Below are 17,877 nucleotides of genomic sequence, written 5' to 3' on the forward strand. Positions count from 1 at the left end.
AGATGAAGACCAGGCAAGAAGATAGAGACTGATTACCTTGGAACTTTCAAAACATCACCTAAAGCAAATGATTATCAACACACTGTGTGTCCTGTCCTTCTGTCTTTCCTTCTGATCAAAAGCATGTGAGTCTTCCCATGTCCTTCCTTATCTAGATTTCATCTGCTTCTTTGCTCTTTCAAAATCATTGTTCAGGAGACCTGCTCTGATTAATTCCATTTTAAGCAAACAGAATATTTAATATGGTAATGTAGACCGTTCGAGGTAATTTATCAGAATCTTCACATCATATTCGTGTGGGTATAGTGAACTGAATCACAGCTAAACTTCATAAGTGGCTTTTACATACTATAACACAATCATTACCCAATACTCAACACTCAATACTTGATACTCAATGAATGTTTTTGAAATAAACACAATTTTATTGTTAATCTTTCTAATGGAGCTAGTATAATTTTTGTACACAATAAGGGATTGATTATGGTTAAAGAAAGATAAAAAAGAAAAAAAAGTAAAGCAAAAACAAAACAAGTTGAGAGAATCCAGGCTTTATCGGTCCTAGCAATATTTTAAATAATGGTGAATTTTCACCATTTCAACTTATCAGAGCCTGTCTGTATGTTACAATGGTCTGTATTTCCTATTGCTACATGGATGAATAATATAAATCCATATAAACCATACCAACGCCGTTATGTATAACTGGTGGTAAAACTTTATTATTCAAGTTTAGATGTAACAGACATCTTTGCTGCCTGAAGATTGTTTGCATAAGAAATACACCAAGAACATGTTTGTGAGTAGAAATGAACATGCACTATGAAAACAAAATAAAATAAAACGAAAAATTCCATGTGTTGTAAGAACAGAACTATTATAGCCAACATTCTAATATTCAAATCAGGACTACAAATTGAATTCTTTTTCTTAGCAACATGAAATCATTCCATATGAAAGACATTTTCTGCTGGTGAATATTGCTGAAAGTTAATTTTACATTGGCATTTTGAGATGTTTCCCATCCGTCCCTCCCCCCAGATTATTCATATTGTCATCAAATAGCAGACCCTAAGAAATTTGGCATTTGTTACTGTGATATTTGCCTTGTTGGTAGCCATTAAGAAACTATGGTTTTATCAGCCTCATAATAGTTTTGCCTCTTCCTAGTCAACACTATAGGCTGTCTAGTTATGATATTTACAGCTCATCTTTAACAAAAATGACCCCAACCTTTCCTGGCCCTTGGGAACTGAGAGCTTAAGGTACCCCCTTGGCCAAATAATACTACTTGACACTCCTGTGGTGCCTTTCAACCAAGGGTCTCAAAGTGCTTTACAAACAAGTACTACATTACCATTATTATTATTATTATTAATATTAATATTATTATTCATATACTTTTCCATTTTATAGCTGAGGAACCTGAGGCACAAAAAGAAAAAGTGATTTGTTGCAGTTCATGTGTTGAACAAATAATCAGGGGTAAAACCAGGATCCAGTTTGGGGACTTATGGGTCCTGAAGGACCATTTTCTCTGAAGAAGATTAAACATTATTTCCATGGTAAGTTACTCTTGCTTTCTTCTGGTGTAGGACGGAGTAACCAGCTCTACCTTGCCTTTCAAGAGAAAAACACATGAGCATACATTATCCAGTTTCCATGTGTGGATTACTGTTGAATTTCACATTTTCTTCATCCCTGACTTGACACACTTCTGCCCTAGCATCTTCGAGAGGTTCTGATTACTGCAATTAAATGGAGAGGCTTTCTAAACAATTGCACCATTATCAGTCACAGATGACCAAAAGGAAGTGCTTTGAAAAGTAGCCAAGCCTCTGTCCTTGGCCAAGTCTTTCTTTGGGAAAATAACACTGCCCTTCACAATTCTGATGCGTGGCTTTCCATCTTCTTTCCATCTATGGTTAGTTGCTTGCCGACAGAATCCACCTAACAGGACCTACCTTTAGTTAGTGTATTTAGTTTCATATTCAGGTTGCATTTCAATTCCTCAGTTTCCCTCTGTGTCTAACAGTCAGCAAGCTCTCACCTACTTGCTCACCAAAGAGGCCTGGAGTCTTTTTGCCATGATCCTCAACCCAAAAACAGAGCCATGAACTCAGCTAAACTTTAGGCAAAAGGCTGGCGTACCACACAAAGGCAGCACCACCAGCTTCCTTATTTGGTGTTCCCACCATTGGACAGCAGATATTCCTCATCTAGAAAGCCATTAATGTTCATTAACTAAACAGGCAGGCAATTCAAAGGTCTCAAGACAGGTCACTTGATGATGTTTTGCAGCCACACAGCAGGAGGCTAATAATTGTTTTAATAGCAGTACTGGTATTTTTCAGTTTATTAAGAAAAACATATTTCCTCAGGCATTTTAAAATATATATACATTTAATATTTTTGGAGCTGCATTTGCATTGGATCATAATAGATTATGTGCACATGTGCAATCAATCATAAACAAAATGTGCTACCACAGGCTTCAACAAAGAGCTCTTAGAGATAATCACTTTTTTTTCTTCTTCTCATTAATATTACCTTAGAAAAGAATCCCCATGCTTGTTTTCTAAAATCTACCTTTACTAAAAGAGAACAGTTTAGAACAGAACATCACTACTTTAAAAATGGATTTTTTTAAAAAAAGAACATCTCAATATGTCATGTAGAGATAACTGGGCACACTCTTAGCCTTTTGAACCCCAGAGAACGTGCTAGCCTTGAGAGCTCCATCCCTTTCTCTACTTAAGAGTCTTGTAGTGTCTCTCTTAATCCACAATCTTCCGAGGTGGGCTGGCTCTCCAGAAGGTTTTTCTATCCCAAACAGCCTTGTGTGTAGAGGGGAACAATAATGAGGGAAAGAGAGAAAACAGGAAGATAGAAAAGGCAAGAGCTGGTCCTGGCCTTAACTTTGTTCTACAGCTCAGTTTAGAATATAAATAGATAATTGGAAAGGACCTACAGGTGGTAAATTGCATACAGCTTTAGGGGGCTTATAGTTTTCATCACAGGGAAAGCCTTTCCAAGAGGAAAAATCCCTAAATGATTTTGAAAGTCCTTAAAAAAAAGTTTCAGTACCTAAATAGCTCATTGAAAATCATTCGCCATTTATGACAAAATTATTCAGAAATATTAAAAAACATTTTTATAATATATTTTGAGAGATGGAACAAAGGCTTTAAGTCCAACAAATAAAGGAGTCTTCTTTTAGTGTTATAATAAACTTTTGTTGTTTGTTTTCCAAAACCCGACCTCTTCTCCACCAAAATATGTATAAAAATGAAAGCAAAAGTGAAAATAAAATAATTAATAATAAAGGAGTATGGAATAAGATCTATCATGTCAATGCTATCCAAGAGTATTCTACTGAAAGGAGACTGACCATAAATATTCCAAGAACAGTGATATGTATTTTCCAATGCTAGTCATTGCTACTATGTCTGTCTGAGGAAAGAAAGAAAAAAAAACTGAATGAAAAACAAAGGCTTATTACGTGCCAACAATAAACAACCTATTTGTGTCTGATATACTGGAGAAATTGCTTAGGGAGTTTTTATATTTGTCCAAAAAAAAATAATACCTATAACATTGTCCAAGTTAACCAAACTTCTGGTATTTTACTAATTTGAGCAGTCAACATATAATGTCACTCAAGGATTGCTACAGTGCATTTTAATATTCTTATTACCAAGAAAATGAAATATTGTTGTTTGGGAAATCTCTCTTTTTCAGATCTTTGACACCTCTCAGATCTGCCTGTATACTTTTGAGATTTTTTTTTCATCAAATGTCCTAAGAATGATAAATTATGTCAAATCATTTGAATGTCAAAGCTCCTCATTCCACCTCTTTATTTCAGTTTATGTGAATATTAGAGCTAGGGACAGGTGAGATCAGAATAGGGCCCTTTAACAATGAAACTGAAGCAAAGGACTTAGTCCTGATTTCTCTCGATTTTTTTTTCTTTTTCTTTCTTTTTCTTTTTTTTTTTTTACAGGAAAACAAAAATGCAAGAATGGAAATGACAACACAACATTAGAAAGATACTTTTAGCTTCATTCACTACAACAGTCACGAACTGGTTGAACTCTACCTGCCATCCAACTTTAAGAAACGAAGACCCGGCACTGTGAGGAAGAAACAAACCCAAACAAAACAAAACAATACAAAGCAACTGCGAGTTAATGTAAAAATGGAGTGCAAATGCGACTACAGAATGCAATAAACACACCAGTGCTGCAGATTCAGCAACACTTATCAAAATAATTTCTGAAATGTTTCATCTGAAACATAGACAAAGCAATAAAAAGAGGATATATGTTTATCATCTTAAGCATAACAATGTGAGTTAAGAGCTTAAAAAGTAAAAAAAAAAAAAAAGTACTTGGAATGAATAGTGCTACCCTTTTTTTCCTAAGTAGGCATAAAAATATTTTCATTTCCTTCTTGTTTCCATACCATTATATCAAGAACTTTCATTTGTTTCATGTTACCGTTTACAACTTTAATGCACACACACACACACAAAAAGATATCTACTGCAATAGAAATAGTTGCTTCATTACCTTGTTTGCTACATTTGCAAATGTAAACAGCTAGGCAGAGCCAGAACTGACTCTAATGCATGATGGAATATCTTTGTTGCATACGTACACTGTAGAAAATAATTATTCAATATGTCAGGCACCATTATTTGAAATGTAATACATTAATATTTACTAGAAAAATAAGTTTTTTTTCCTATTTGTTCTCCCAACTTCTTTAATGAAATAAGTTAATCTGACAGTGCATCCAGTAGCTTGTAATATCTTCTACATCTCCGTGGCAAAAAATAAACTACTGGTTGGGACAATATAATGCAAATTATTAAAGTCAGTCCTTGTACATACATCCTTGTAGCAAGCATTGAGGCTCGACTAACAGCACCTTTAACCAATTATTTAATGTTCAGTTATTTAGCCCTATTTCCCTGAGCAGTTATGCTGAGGAGCTTCCCTTCATGGATAGTTTTTACAAAGCCTTAAGTATTAAAAGTACTATGAAGACATACTTCTAAGAATCCTATTTAATGCTACTTAACTAAACCTGTATAAATCTAATGAAGGGTAATGACTGGTACATATACCAACTGTCAGTCTGTGGTAACGTAACCTTAGACGCTGCCTGACCACAAAGTTTGGAAATTCTATTTAACCAAAAGAAAATAAATAAATACAGCAGGTGACCTTGTGGAAAAATACCATGTGTTCTAAGCAAATTAAACTCATGGTCTGACATTTGTATCCATCTATTGATTTGAGGGGAGTCCTTTAGTTATAATGTGCCAAGTGAGATTAGTGAACAACAGGAGGCTTAAAAAAATCCAAACTGGTTCATCATAAACAAGAAAGAAATATCTGAAATAAAATTACTACATAAGCACTGAGGACACTGTTTTTTTGAAATGGATATATATTTGGACAAAATGAACCTAAACTGCAAACAAAAGTTCTACTGAGTATTTGAACATCTAAAGGACAAAAAATATCAAAAGAGGGTGTGCATGTGTATGTACAGGCAGGGCTGGCCCAAAACATCGTGCCACCATCTGTCACCTTTCTTGCTGCTCTCTCACCAAGCCTAACCACAGTTCTCATTTCTAGGTCCAAATCTGCAACATGGTCAATGAGGGGAAACTGATTTGAGAGGGCGTCATTTTCCTTCTACTGCCCTGGAGATTCAAATTCTCCTCATCTGCCTAGGATTTCACAATACTTTTAAATTTAGGGAACAGTTTCTGGGTTTTTGAACAAATGGGCCAATGGCCAGCCCAATACTGCTTTAGTATCATAATATGTAAACCCATTCAAATTCTAGACAGTTTTTAATCCCTTCACAAACATAATAAATAGAGTCTGGTGGGACGTTGTATGGATCGGTTCACCAGTACACATCAGTCAAGGTGGTTTTGACTTACTAGGTTTTAAAAGTGATTGTTTACCATCTTCCATTCTTTCTCACTAACCATCTGTCTCACTTTTAAATCTTGGTAACCTACTCATCAAAAGAAAGAATAATGAAAGAAGGGAATTTCATGTTGGATAAGGCAGGCTCTATGAAGTATTATTTTTTAATAGGTCTTCATAAGACATTACAAGCTATTGAATTCCCATCAAGAAAACCTATTTCTATTTAATTGTGCTAAGTGCTAAGGTTTTACTCTTTAGGTTTTCCATTTTTTTCCATTTGTGCATTGTTTCTATGCAGGCCCCTCTGGATATGTGTTGTGAAGTCATATTTGTCCGTGCAAAGATGCTGGCATATGCTGCACTGGAAAGGTCCACTGTCACCATGGCAACTCATATGCAAAGCATACATCACTTCATCCAGAAAGACAATGCCACAGTGCACACATTTTGTTGAAAGTTCATCTTGAGTACTTCTGTCAACTTTCTCTGTTTTTACTACATTCAAGGGACCTTCGTTTTTTACATTTGGTGGTGCCTTTATTTTCTCCTTGGAGGCACCATTTGCAGTTGGCCCAGGTCTGGAATGCTTGATCGCCAAATCTAGAGGAATGTCATTGTCTGATCCAACAGCTGAAAAATGAGGAGGCAGATTGAAGGTGGGATAAGGCACATAGTTTTGGCAAGGATTTGGTAGGCCAGGCACATGACTCAAGTAGTGCGGATTCCCAGGAACAGAGAGCTTGTATTTACTCCAGAACCGCAGCCAATCAGCTTCACTCTGGAAGTCATTATGTACAAAGGGAAGTCCAAAAAGTGGGTACTGGTACTTTTCAATGGGGCTGCCTGGTGGTGAGTAATTTGGGTGTTTTGCAGGTCTCATGTACTTTTCTATGGGACTGCCTCTCTCAGAACTTCCTTTCCCTTCAGATACAGATGAACTATTTCCTGGTTCTCCAGTACTTTCCTGAGGACTTTTTATCTGAATGTGCAAAGGTTGCATCCTTTTGTGAATATCCAGAGTTTGGCTGACCAGGACTGGCTGCTGAGCAGAATGGCTTTTAGTCAATGAACCCTGGGCTTCGTATTTACTTAGGCTGGGGAGTGGAATTTCTCTCTGGTGACTTTCAGTTAAATGATCCTCTGACCTCCTCTCTAATGGGCTTCCATTGACCTGCTCCTCACTGCTACCTCTCTGCTGTTTGTTGAGCTGCTCAGCCTGAAGTGCCTCTGGGTTAAGGCGTTTTCTTGTTCTTCTCCTAATAATCTGCTCACCGTTGTTTTGTTTAATGATGTTTAAAGGCCTGGGAGTCTGCAGAGAACACACAAAATACATAAAAGGAAAACATTAAAAAAAATACATTCAAATGCATTCGAAATTCCTCACAAATAAAAACCATGCTTAAGTTCAAAGCAAGGATAGGCTTTATGCTACAGATTTACTAAATCTCCTCCTTTTGCCCTAAGCAAGATCAGAGGAAGTAAATAAAGTACACTATTTTAGCTAATTAAATCATGTCCATCTTTACAAGGGGGACCGAAAATTTTAACCTACTTAAAAGCAGCTTTTTCAAGCTTAACAGATTTGGGGGTTGCATCATTCAGTAATAAAATTGTGTACAAACTTATTTGATGAAATATGATTTTTTAAAAAAATCTTAAAATTTTTGCATTGTGTGCTACAATGTTGACAAAGTAACATGGGAGATAGGTATTGATGTGGGAAAATTATGCACTGCTATGGGCTATGTTGTGTCCTGGCAAAAATTTGTATCCTGGAGCACTAATCTTCAATGTCTAGAGATTGGGTATTTAAGAGAGAATTATGGCTGAATAAGGTCATCAAGGTAGGGCCCCAATCCAACAGAACTGTGACCTCAGAAGAGGAAAAGAGAGATCCCTCTACACTGCAAAAAGGCGCCTATCTAAGTCAGGAGGAGAGCCCTCCCCAGGATCCAACCATGCTGGCACCTTGGATTCCAGTCTCCAGAGCAGTGAGAAGGTACATTTCTGTTGGTTTAAGCTACCCAGTCTGTGTTATTTTGCTAAGCCAGTTTACCCTAATAGATGTATCTTTCTAAAGAACTGCAAACATGAATACAAAATATTCATTTCACAGCAAAAGTAATCAAAGACAAACTGACAGAATTGTAACAAAAGGTTTCAGGTAATTGAAGCTATATGAGAGTAATCTTTCCCCCTTCTTACTTTTATTTCTCTTACTTTAATATCTATATATTCACTATGGAAAGTTTTACTTGTTAACAGTAAAGTAAAAAAAAAAAAGGTGAAGCATTAGTTTTGTGTTGAAAAAAATCTAAATTCACTTGTAGCCTTGGTTGGAGTATCCAATCTGTCATTCTACTCTACTTAAAATGAATGCTGACTTTCATTCAGCTTAAGTATTTTATTCAGCTTAGACATTACATGATTAGTATTTATGTACATGCTCCACAGGTGTTTATATTACATGACAAAAATCCATGGATAATACTATAATAAAAACTTTACCTGCACTAAGAGCTCTAACTTTGATTTGTAAAATAAAGTTTAATAAATTAATGCATTTTTCAGCTATAAATTTAGGAGGATATTCAAGTGGTGTTAACAAATGATTAAAAAAAAATGAAAACAGGAAATAATGTCTACAAAAAGATGAATATAAGTAATATATAATCTGTGAATTCTTCCTAAAAAGGATGTACCTTAATGCTAGGGAGTGTTATTACATATTAAACAAAATATAACTATAAATCTTTTTTGGAATATTTGTTATGATAAGGTGTTCCAGAGGAAAGATAACACACTTGTTATTAACAATTCAATTGCTAGTTTCAGGATGAAAATGCACATAGCTTAGATATGCCATGTGCATAAATTTTGTTCATAAAGTTCAGGTTTATAAAGGGCTCAAGATATTATAAAAATATGCGGTTTAATCTCTATATAATAAAGAGACCTGAAGTTTACAATTTCATTCCTTTTGAAAACTTTCAAAATTTTAATGGCAATTTTGTGTGAGCAGTAACCTTTATATCTTTCATTTTATGGTTCATTAAAAAAACTCAAAACTGAAAACATCTTGCCTCTGGAGAGACAAATATTAAAATAATTTTTTGAAAACAGTTTAGTTTATAGTGCAGTGGTTAAATTATCGTAACTTGGCAGAACAGTAATTTAATTAATTCTTAGCCTATAATTGGCCGAAGTTCAATTAAAATCATTAACATCAGGACTCATTAAATGGAAGCTTATTGCCCTGTTTAAATGGTGAAATGTTTAAATGGTTAAAAAAAAAGTAAGGTGGTATGTGGTGGTGTGTGTGTGGGGTGGGGGAATCTTTGTACTAGCTACATGCTGACAACTAAGGTTTTTGCAGTTTACTACCAATTAGTATTGTTGGCAGAATGCACTTTTTTAAAGGGTGCTTCCAATGGTCCATTTATGAGAATGTTTTGTCTAAAACTGTATCCCTTGTAGCTGTAATCTACTCATCGGCTTGTGCTAACAGCTATGGTAAAATGCCAAGCAAAATGGAAAAGGCACAGGGAAATAGATTTCTGTTTGATAAAAGGGGTATTCCTACTTTGAAGTCAGTTCGTGTCAGCAGATAAACTTTCTAAACTATAAAAATATCCTTCAGGAAGTCAAATGCATGTACAGATGAGGGATTTGCGAGTTTAAATCATATTACAGAATTCTAACTAAAATCTGGGAAAAATTAATTCAAAGAACCTCTGTGAGCCAGAGGTATCTGGAGATTTTAAAGCCCAAAGCACCTTTGTACCTTACAATACTTGTACCCTGATGTATCTGCTAATTAGAACCTCAGATACCTCACCCAATACCCTGGAAGCCCAGACAAGAAGGCGTTCTCTGGTCCTATTTCACAATTGTGCTTCTGAAAGTACCTGACCTCCAGCTTCCAAGCAGCCAAGGTGACACTGGAGAATTACGAAGGCAAACTGGGAAATAAGCATATGTCCCCTGTCCTCTATTTTATAGTCAACACTGACGAGTCCTTTTATTTATTTATTTATTTATTTATTTATTTAACTTTTTGTATATTTTTGAAACTGTTAAGGTTTCTCCTTTCTACCTAACTAATAATCCCACTAAATTCTGATAACCGTTAGTTTGTCTATCTCTTATGTGAAGTTCCCAGAAATCAATCATCTTCCTCTTTATATCAAAAGAAGCATAATGCATTACTAATGATCTCAAACGTATCTCCCCATCACATCTAAGCCCTTTTCACCATAAATCACATGTGCACTCAAAGTGACTGCATTAAACAGCCCTGCGGGGGCAGGCTGCACAAGCCAGGGAATGGGACTTACCACACCACCAACCAGGCCAGTTCTGCTTTATAAAGCTTTTCCTGAAACAGTGAGACAAATTCTTACCGAGTGAAGCTTCTGGTAGAGGCCACACGCGTTGCATACATATCCGCCATTTGCATTCTTTCGCCAGAGAGAGGTCTTTGTGGTCAGGCAATTGGCACAAAAAACACCCGAGCCTCTACGCCTCTGAAATGGGGGTAGAAAACCAAGGTCAGAGGTGAGTCACATGATCAGTGGAGTTAGACCAAATCAACCCAGGAGTTTTGTCTTCAGACTTGCAACAATGACAGTATAAAACCACAGTGCCCATAATGAGGTCAGGTTCAATTGTGTTTAATAGGCACCACTGATTTTCATTATAATTAACCCTACAGTGATGGATGAGGTGTGTGGAACACCAAAGGCTTTTCAAAGAAACAGCTTTAACTTTTTGAACTTTGGGTTTTGTGCCTTTAATGATGACGCCTAAATGCCGAACCCTGAAATATACCTTTTAAAAGTGTCAAAACAAAAGCCATAAAGACAGAACATGGCAATATGGTTAATATGTTTTGGAACAAGCTACCTGAGCTTGAAAACACAGTCAAACTTGGAATAAATGCAGCATGAAAACCATTGAAAATTAAACCAATTCGTGTCTTTTTGCATGTCATTGGTATAACGTAAGTATTAAGAGAATATAAGACACTCAGTTCTGGTCTTTCCTTTTGTAATTGTAAAATCTGAAAGAGAAACATGCTCTATTCCCCAAAGCTGGGCGGACCAGGAGGGACTTCTGCCAACAAGAAGTACAGTACTACTAATGAGAGCTCTTACGAGGTGCCTGCTTAAGCTAGACAGTGTTGTCCCTTCAATGGCTATTTATTTATTTTATTTGACTCAGACTTGGAAATCACAAGCATTTCCGAATACAAACTGATTTTAGTGGCTTGAATTCTGTAATCACCAGATTCAAAAATAATCTAAGAATATTTAAAAGTAGATAATTAGTATTGCCGGTTATATTCTTGCTATCAAGTAATGATTCCATTAAACTTCTCATTTAAACAAAAGTCAGGCTGTGTTTGTCGGCACAAATACGAACCGGCAGGAAATGGAATTCTCTTGCTGCAAAAAAGCCAGCCTGAATTGTGGCTCAGCTCTCCTTTCTCTAGGAAGCAAAGCCTTTAATGATAAAATATGCATGTTAGATAAGGAGTGGAAAAAGTCTTGCTGGGACCTAATTTTATTATAAATTAAATATTACAAACGCTATAAGTCAAAAATTCAGGGATTCATAAAATTTAGGCAATTTATTTAACTCAAGTCCATACTGTAGAAGAGTGGAGCGCCTGCCAAGAAAATACAATGGTTATAATTGTACTCTGATACATTTCAAATGGAAAGCTTTCTGCAGACATAATTTTGGCTTCAAGACTGGAACACTTTCTTGGCATTGAAAGGGCATTTGATTCATCGGGTGTTTCACAATGTATCACTAAAAAGACCTGGTGAGCAGCCAGTTCCCTATAGGGTAATTTTTCCATCCAGATGCAAGTGCTATCAGAGGCCCTCGTCAGCTAAACTAATTATGATCTTGCAATTGCTGATGCCTGCTCACTCTAACATTCGACATCCTCCATTAATCATCAATACAAGGAAAATGAATGAAACGTAAAGAAATGAGGGCTGGTAAGCTGCACTGCTATAAAAATCTGAAATGAGAGCAATAACTTAACAAGATTGGGGGAATGTTTTTAGTGAGCACAAAGTCAGGCTAACAATTGCCCTTTTAAACCAAGAACATGGCTTCATTAGTGTAGCAGGTTGTGCCACTTTAGGTGATGTAATAAAAACTTGATTTTCACAAAGATAATCTCCAGTTCTCCTTTTCCTACTGCCCAACACCCCCCATTCCAAGTCAAAACCAAGAAAACACCACAAGTTTCTAAATCTCATCAACAGCAATATCGAACATTTAGCGTCAGAGGTCCACAGATTTCCAGTGGGAACTGTTGCAAAAGTAGAGGCTACAGCCTCCCAAAAACCAATGAGCCATTAGAGGTCCTGTTATCAAACATCCTGGGGCCCCCTTTACCCAAAGTAAGCTGGGGGGAGCCTAGTTAGGTTATAATTGTGAAACTTTCCTGGGGCCATCCTGTCATTTTCTTAGATCTAAGTAACATATTTGGCAAATCGACATCAACTTGATCCACATAAAGGCAATGTAAATGTCCATTTGGAAACTAACCCACATATATGGCTGAGGCTCAGACCTGAATGTGGAACCATTCACTGCAGCATGCTCTCCTTTCCTTATGCCCTGGTTGCTTGACACAGCATGCCAAAGTGGGTGTAATCCTGATTTCAGTGAGCGTTTCAACCCTTGCACAATTTGGTGCTTAATTCTCTTGCAAAGAAAGTGCCCTTCATTAGTTAGAGGGAAAATCCTGAAATTACAGTACTGGTTTCCACAGGCATATCTTGCTGAAAGCAGTCCAATAAAGGTTGTTGTACTTTAGGTAAACCATATCTTATTTCCAGTATACTAGGGGTGCGCTGAAGTCACTCAGAATCAGGATATCTTTGACATTAATAATCAGGCTTAGGAGTCAGACTACTTCTATTCAAAATCTGTCTCTGACATTTTCTATGTGCAACTTTGGGCAAAATTATTTAACCTCTCAGTGCTGAAATCACCGCCATCTTTGCAGTATGAACAGCTCAGAGTATTACATAGATTAACAGATGCAATTAAAACAGTTCCAGGGATGTAGTAAATACCCAGCAAGTTAGCTATTTGTCAAGGGGATTCAACTGTGACTTCTTTTATATGACAAACACACTTTGTTAGTTTTGTTTTTCTCCTCATTTTTTGACATTTGGGACAAACTAAACAATTAGATATTGTCAAATGTATTTCATTTGTGCCTGTCTTCTCAAATATGAGAATGGAAAGTTGAGTCAGAGTGAAATATCTAGGTGTTCACACCTCAAATTCAATGGGAGACTGCTTGCATGGGGGTGGAGAGTGGGAGGTAGGTGAGAAATATTTCACACACAAAATGTTACCTCCCATGTCAACAAATTTAGCACTTTGGTAAGTCTTGGACCATATTTTTGGTGCACTGAAGTTTCTGGAAGCAGCAGAAAAGTGGGGGATGTGGACAGTGTCCTTGGCTGCATGACCACAGAAGCACATCTCTCTCAACCACAGCACAGGTTACAGGCCTGACTTGGTCGCACCATGCACAATGTTAGCTGCCTAGACACAGAAAACTCCCTGAAGTTATGCACATCTTGAGCCCAAGCAAGGGCAGTTGGCTGCCAAAGGAAGCCTCCCTACCCCACTTAAAAAGCAAACAAACAAACAAACAAACAAACAGCTTTGACTTAAAGAAAAAGCAAACCACTAAAGACCATATTCATTCAGTATATCCGGCATAGCAGAGTTTTAAAATATTTTATTATTTTTCTGTATGCCTAGCTTTTTAAGTACAGAAATCATGTTTCCCAGTAGTCATCAAAAATTCTAAGTAATTAACACCCAGAACAGTGCTCTGTCTCAAGAGGATAAATATTACAAAGTTGAAAGTAATACTGTTTATCATTACTTCTATCATTAGTATTTACGCCTATCTTTGGGGGAAAGAGAAGTTTTGTTTTTTGTTTTGTTAACAAATCCTGTCTAAATGTCTTCCACTCAGGTTGACAAAGTTTACCAGGAATTGGGCAGAGACAGTCGATGATGATGTTGTGACAAACAAAAATCAAGAAAATGCATTGTCCAATCCTATATTATAAGCTTTTTTTTTTTTTTTTTTTTAGAAACAGCTTATGCTAGGTTCTTGCTAGGTATCAGAATTCCTAGGTCAGGCAGGACAAATCTCCAGTGATATTTTATATCCATGTTATAGTCATACATGCCTGATGGCTCTAAATGTGCATGTGTATATTTAACAAGTTCCTCTTTTTCTACCACCTCTTTGTAAGAGATAGTAATAATTTGTACCTCTGTGACCTTGTGCAGGAGAGTGGAGAATTATGAGTCCTATGGCTATAGGCAGCACTGGCGAGAAATGAAAGAAATAAGTAGCTAATGGGTAACACCAATTGGTGTTCCCGAGGAATGTACTTAGCACAAATCTCCTCTCAGACTGAAAGAAAGCCACATGCAGCAGTTGCATTCTCTGCCCCTGACCTCTAAGCAACACTTTCTACTTCTATGTGGGTTCAACAAAGAGATGCCAGTTGCAGAGAAACACATGCCCCAAAGTCCAAACCTACAGAAAAGTGAGCTCAGCTATAAATTTCTACAGAAAAGCAAAAACAAAAACTCAATTCAAGGAAATAATTATTTTTAAATTTAACCTTAAATATCAATAGTTTGATCAGTAATGTTTAGGTTGAATTTATGTGTTGCCTCCTTACTATTTTTGTGGATTGGTAATTTCCTCTATGACAAAGGAAGGGTAATGGTAGGACCCATTAGTAAGGAGTTTCTAGCCAGTGATTGGCCTAGCAGGTACTTTTCAATAATCACTAAGAGGACTTGAGATGACATGTTTCTTTTCTGTATTTCAAATGTATTTTTACAAAAACAATGTAGGTGATGAATTGGACAATCATACATACCAGAGTTTGAAATAGAAAATGATGAATGTAACTTTTAATATAGGTACACTTGAAATCCAAACTAATTTTTTCCCCTGAAGTATATCAAGAAATATAAAGGACTAAATAACTATTTAAAATAAAGCAAGGTAGGTGAGGCTGAGGTATGAGAATTGCAAATTCTAGGCCAGCCTACAAAACTTAGCAAGACCCTCTCTCAACATAGAAATCTTCTTTAAAAAGGTTAGGGATGTAGTTCAGTGGTAGACTGCTTGCCTACCATCTGTGAGGTCCTGGGTTTGGTTCCTAGGCCTACTAAATAAAGGAATAAATAAATAAATAAATGAGAAGTAAGACAAAGAGAAACAAAATATCTTTAGTCTTTTAATAGCAAACCACTGTATGGATATAATTATAGCAGTTTTATTTCTCCAAAGTACCCAAGTTTTGCTTTTAGGAGACTTAATTCCTCCTTTATTTTTATATCATTCTGAACTGAATCTTGGCACCTGTGTTGGTAAGTACAGATATGATGGAAAGAAAAAATGATAAAAAAAGTTTTACATTGATTCAGCTGTTTTTATGGCTTATTTTATTATTTGAAGATCAGCCAAAAGCAAAAATTTTAAGGTTTTCAAATTTCATTATTAACAAAGAACTGATTTCATCTGATTAATAAATAGCAAATTTGATTGAATTATTTATTCAAGTGGCTTAACATTTAGAGACATGGATATTCATTTCTAAGATATTATAAGTCTCCATTGGTGAAGGAATTTGTGCAAAAATGATCTTTTATAATAGTTTTCTATGAATAAAAACCATACTGAGACCATGTAATTACATAATAAGCCTTGATAGGCAGAGTATTTACTCACATTTTTTATGGTTTTATATCTTTGCCATTTTAAATCGAATCAATCTGAAATTTGATATATGTGCTGTTAGCCTGGATGTACCTCAAATAATTTTAACTCTTTAAATATTTTCTGTGTTTATTTGATTATATCTAGAATTCTTTGCAAATTTCATTTTAGGGAAATGCACAGATGGCTATGATAGAACCTTCTGGTACAATTTTGCAGTAATAAAATTTTAGTGGTAAATTTAATTCAATTCAGTTCTGGGAATAGTTACTGAGTGTCCACCATGTGCCTGGTACTGTGCTGGAAGTGGGGGTCATAGCAGTGTACAGAGTTTTCCATGGTCTGAAATCTTGCAGAGTGCCCAGTGGAATCTAAAAACATCAAATGATACAAACTGAGATTGTTTATGAACATTGATCGTTTAAGGCATGTAAATTACATGGAAATTCTGCTGAAGAAACCAAAGTATTCACCGTGAACAAATCTCATTGAAGGGCTGAAAGTTATCTTACTAGCAATTGATTCACTCTCTATGCTCCTTTATAAAAAAGTATAGTCATCTAGTCCTTTCAGAAACAAATTAACATTTGTTTACTGTCCCATTAGTAATAATGTCCTATCAACATCATTGCCCTACTAACTATTAGCAAGAGAGCTGACATGAGTTAAATAATGTGTTTTCGACTGTCAGCTATATAATACACAGTCAATAGCTGTTGAATAAATGATGAATATTAAGTTAGTCCTTATTACTATTACTTCACCATGATGAGACACAGAAGGCCACATCCTTTACCTGCTTTTCCCCACAGGCTATATTGACTATATAGGATGCTACAGAATACATAGAATGCGGCAACTAGAATGACTTAAAATTAGATGGTGGCTTGCAGTGAACAGCTTTAGATTAACAGGCAGAATTTTACCAGAAGCACAGGCTGATCATTAGTTTAGCAAGAGCAAAGAGAAGAACTCTGCCAACAGAAAGCAATAGTTACCAATATCTCGGCTGACTTTTGTTCCAAATAAAATTGTGAAGAATCAGTTGAAATGAGCTGTACAACAAGTCTATGCCTGCTTTAAAACAACCCTCTTTGCCCTCAGATTTCTTGCCAGGAAACAGAAGGGACTCCATATGGTTCAGCCAAAACCTCATCTTATAATCACCTATCTCAGAGCTTGGAAATAAAACCTGTTTACCTGGCTTATTTAACTCACTTCCTCAACACATCAGCAATGAGAATGGAGACCAGTGTCAACTCAACTAACATCTCTGGCTAGGAGTGATGGAACAACTCCTGCTCCAGGACATGAGGCAATATATACCCTAGCAATCCTACATTGGGCCCAGGTACGAATGTGCCTCAGCCTCATCCCACTGACACCTCGCCATGCAGAGAGTTGCCCAATGTATCAGGCAATGCTCGGGTGCAAAACACATTAACTGCATCTCTTCTGATATGCAACTGGTGACTCCTGAAGTGAGAGAGCAGAAAAACAAAATTCCCCAATGCATAGCCCACAATTTAGATTATTCATACAGTTTCTTCAAATCTGATGACTCAGGAAATTAGCCACACAGATATAAAACCTCTCACACAGGTCTGAGGTCTCCCTTCTTTGACTCACCCTCTATTTTGTAAAGGAGCAAATCAAACATCCAATGTCATACACAAATTGCATAACAGAATCAGATCTGGAAAAAGCCAGATCTTCAGAGTTCTAACCCATGCCATTTCTGGAATAATGTGCTGCCTTTACAGCAAGTACGCATTTGGACAGCTAAAAATATGGTTGAAAATTTATGTCTGCACTGTCTTTTTTCATTCCACGTGAAAGTCATTATTGTCAAAAGAACTACTCAAGTCTCTCACTGCTTCTATTTCTGCCACTATGTATCTGTTTTCACCTTTCCTTCAGCTATAACAATGGCTGGAAAGTTGTTCCACAGGGACATTTTCTTCTATGCCAGTGCCAAAATCTGACACTGGACAGGGGAAAAAAATGTAATAGAAGGATTTTTGGAGGCACTATTAGGCAATTTTAGCACCTCTTAAGCAAATTTTGGCTTGAAGTTTGAAAAATTCTTTTAACAAATCTACTGCATATTTCATTTATACA

General features: G+C 36.3%; 1 protein-coding gene across 4 annotated transcripts in view; it reads right to left on the reverse strand.

Moving 5' to 3' along the window:
- Positions 1-426: 426 nt before the first annotated feature.
- TRPS1 (transcriptional repressor GATA binding 1) overlaps positions 427-17,877 on the reverse strand; it is a 241,136-nt gene continuing 223,685 nt past the window's right edge. For all 4 annotated transcript variants that reach the window (XM_081266196.1, XM_081266194.1, XM_081266193.1 and 1 more), the window contains 2 exons: positions 10,361-10,483; positions 427-7,266 (listed from right to left, as the gene is read on the reverse strand). In XM_081266196.1, coding sequence (XP_081122322.1) covers positions 6,205-7,266; positions 10,361-10,483 — 1,185 coding nt within the window. In that variant the 3' untranslated portion in view covers positions 427-6,204. The remainder of the gene's footprint in view (positions 7,267-10,360; positions 10,484-17,877) is intronic.

The sequence above is a fragment of the Spermophilus citellus genome (assembly GCF_964194105.1).
Source record: "Spermophilus citellus genome assembly, chromosome: 14".
Lineage (NCBI taxonomy): Eukaryota > Metazoa > Chordata > Mammalia > Rodentia > Sciuridae > Spermophilus > Spermophilus citellus.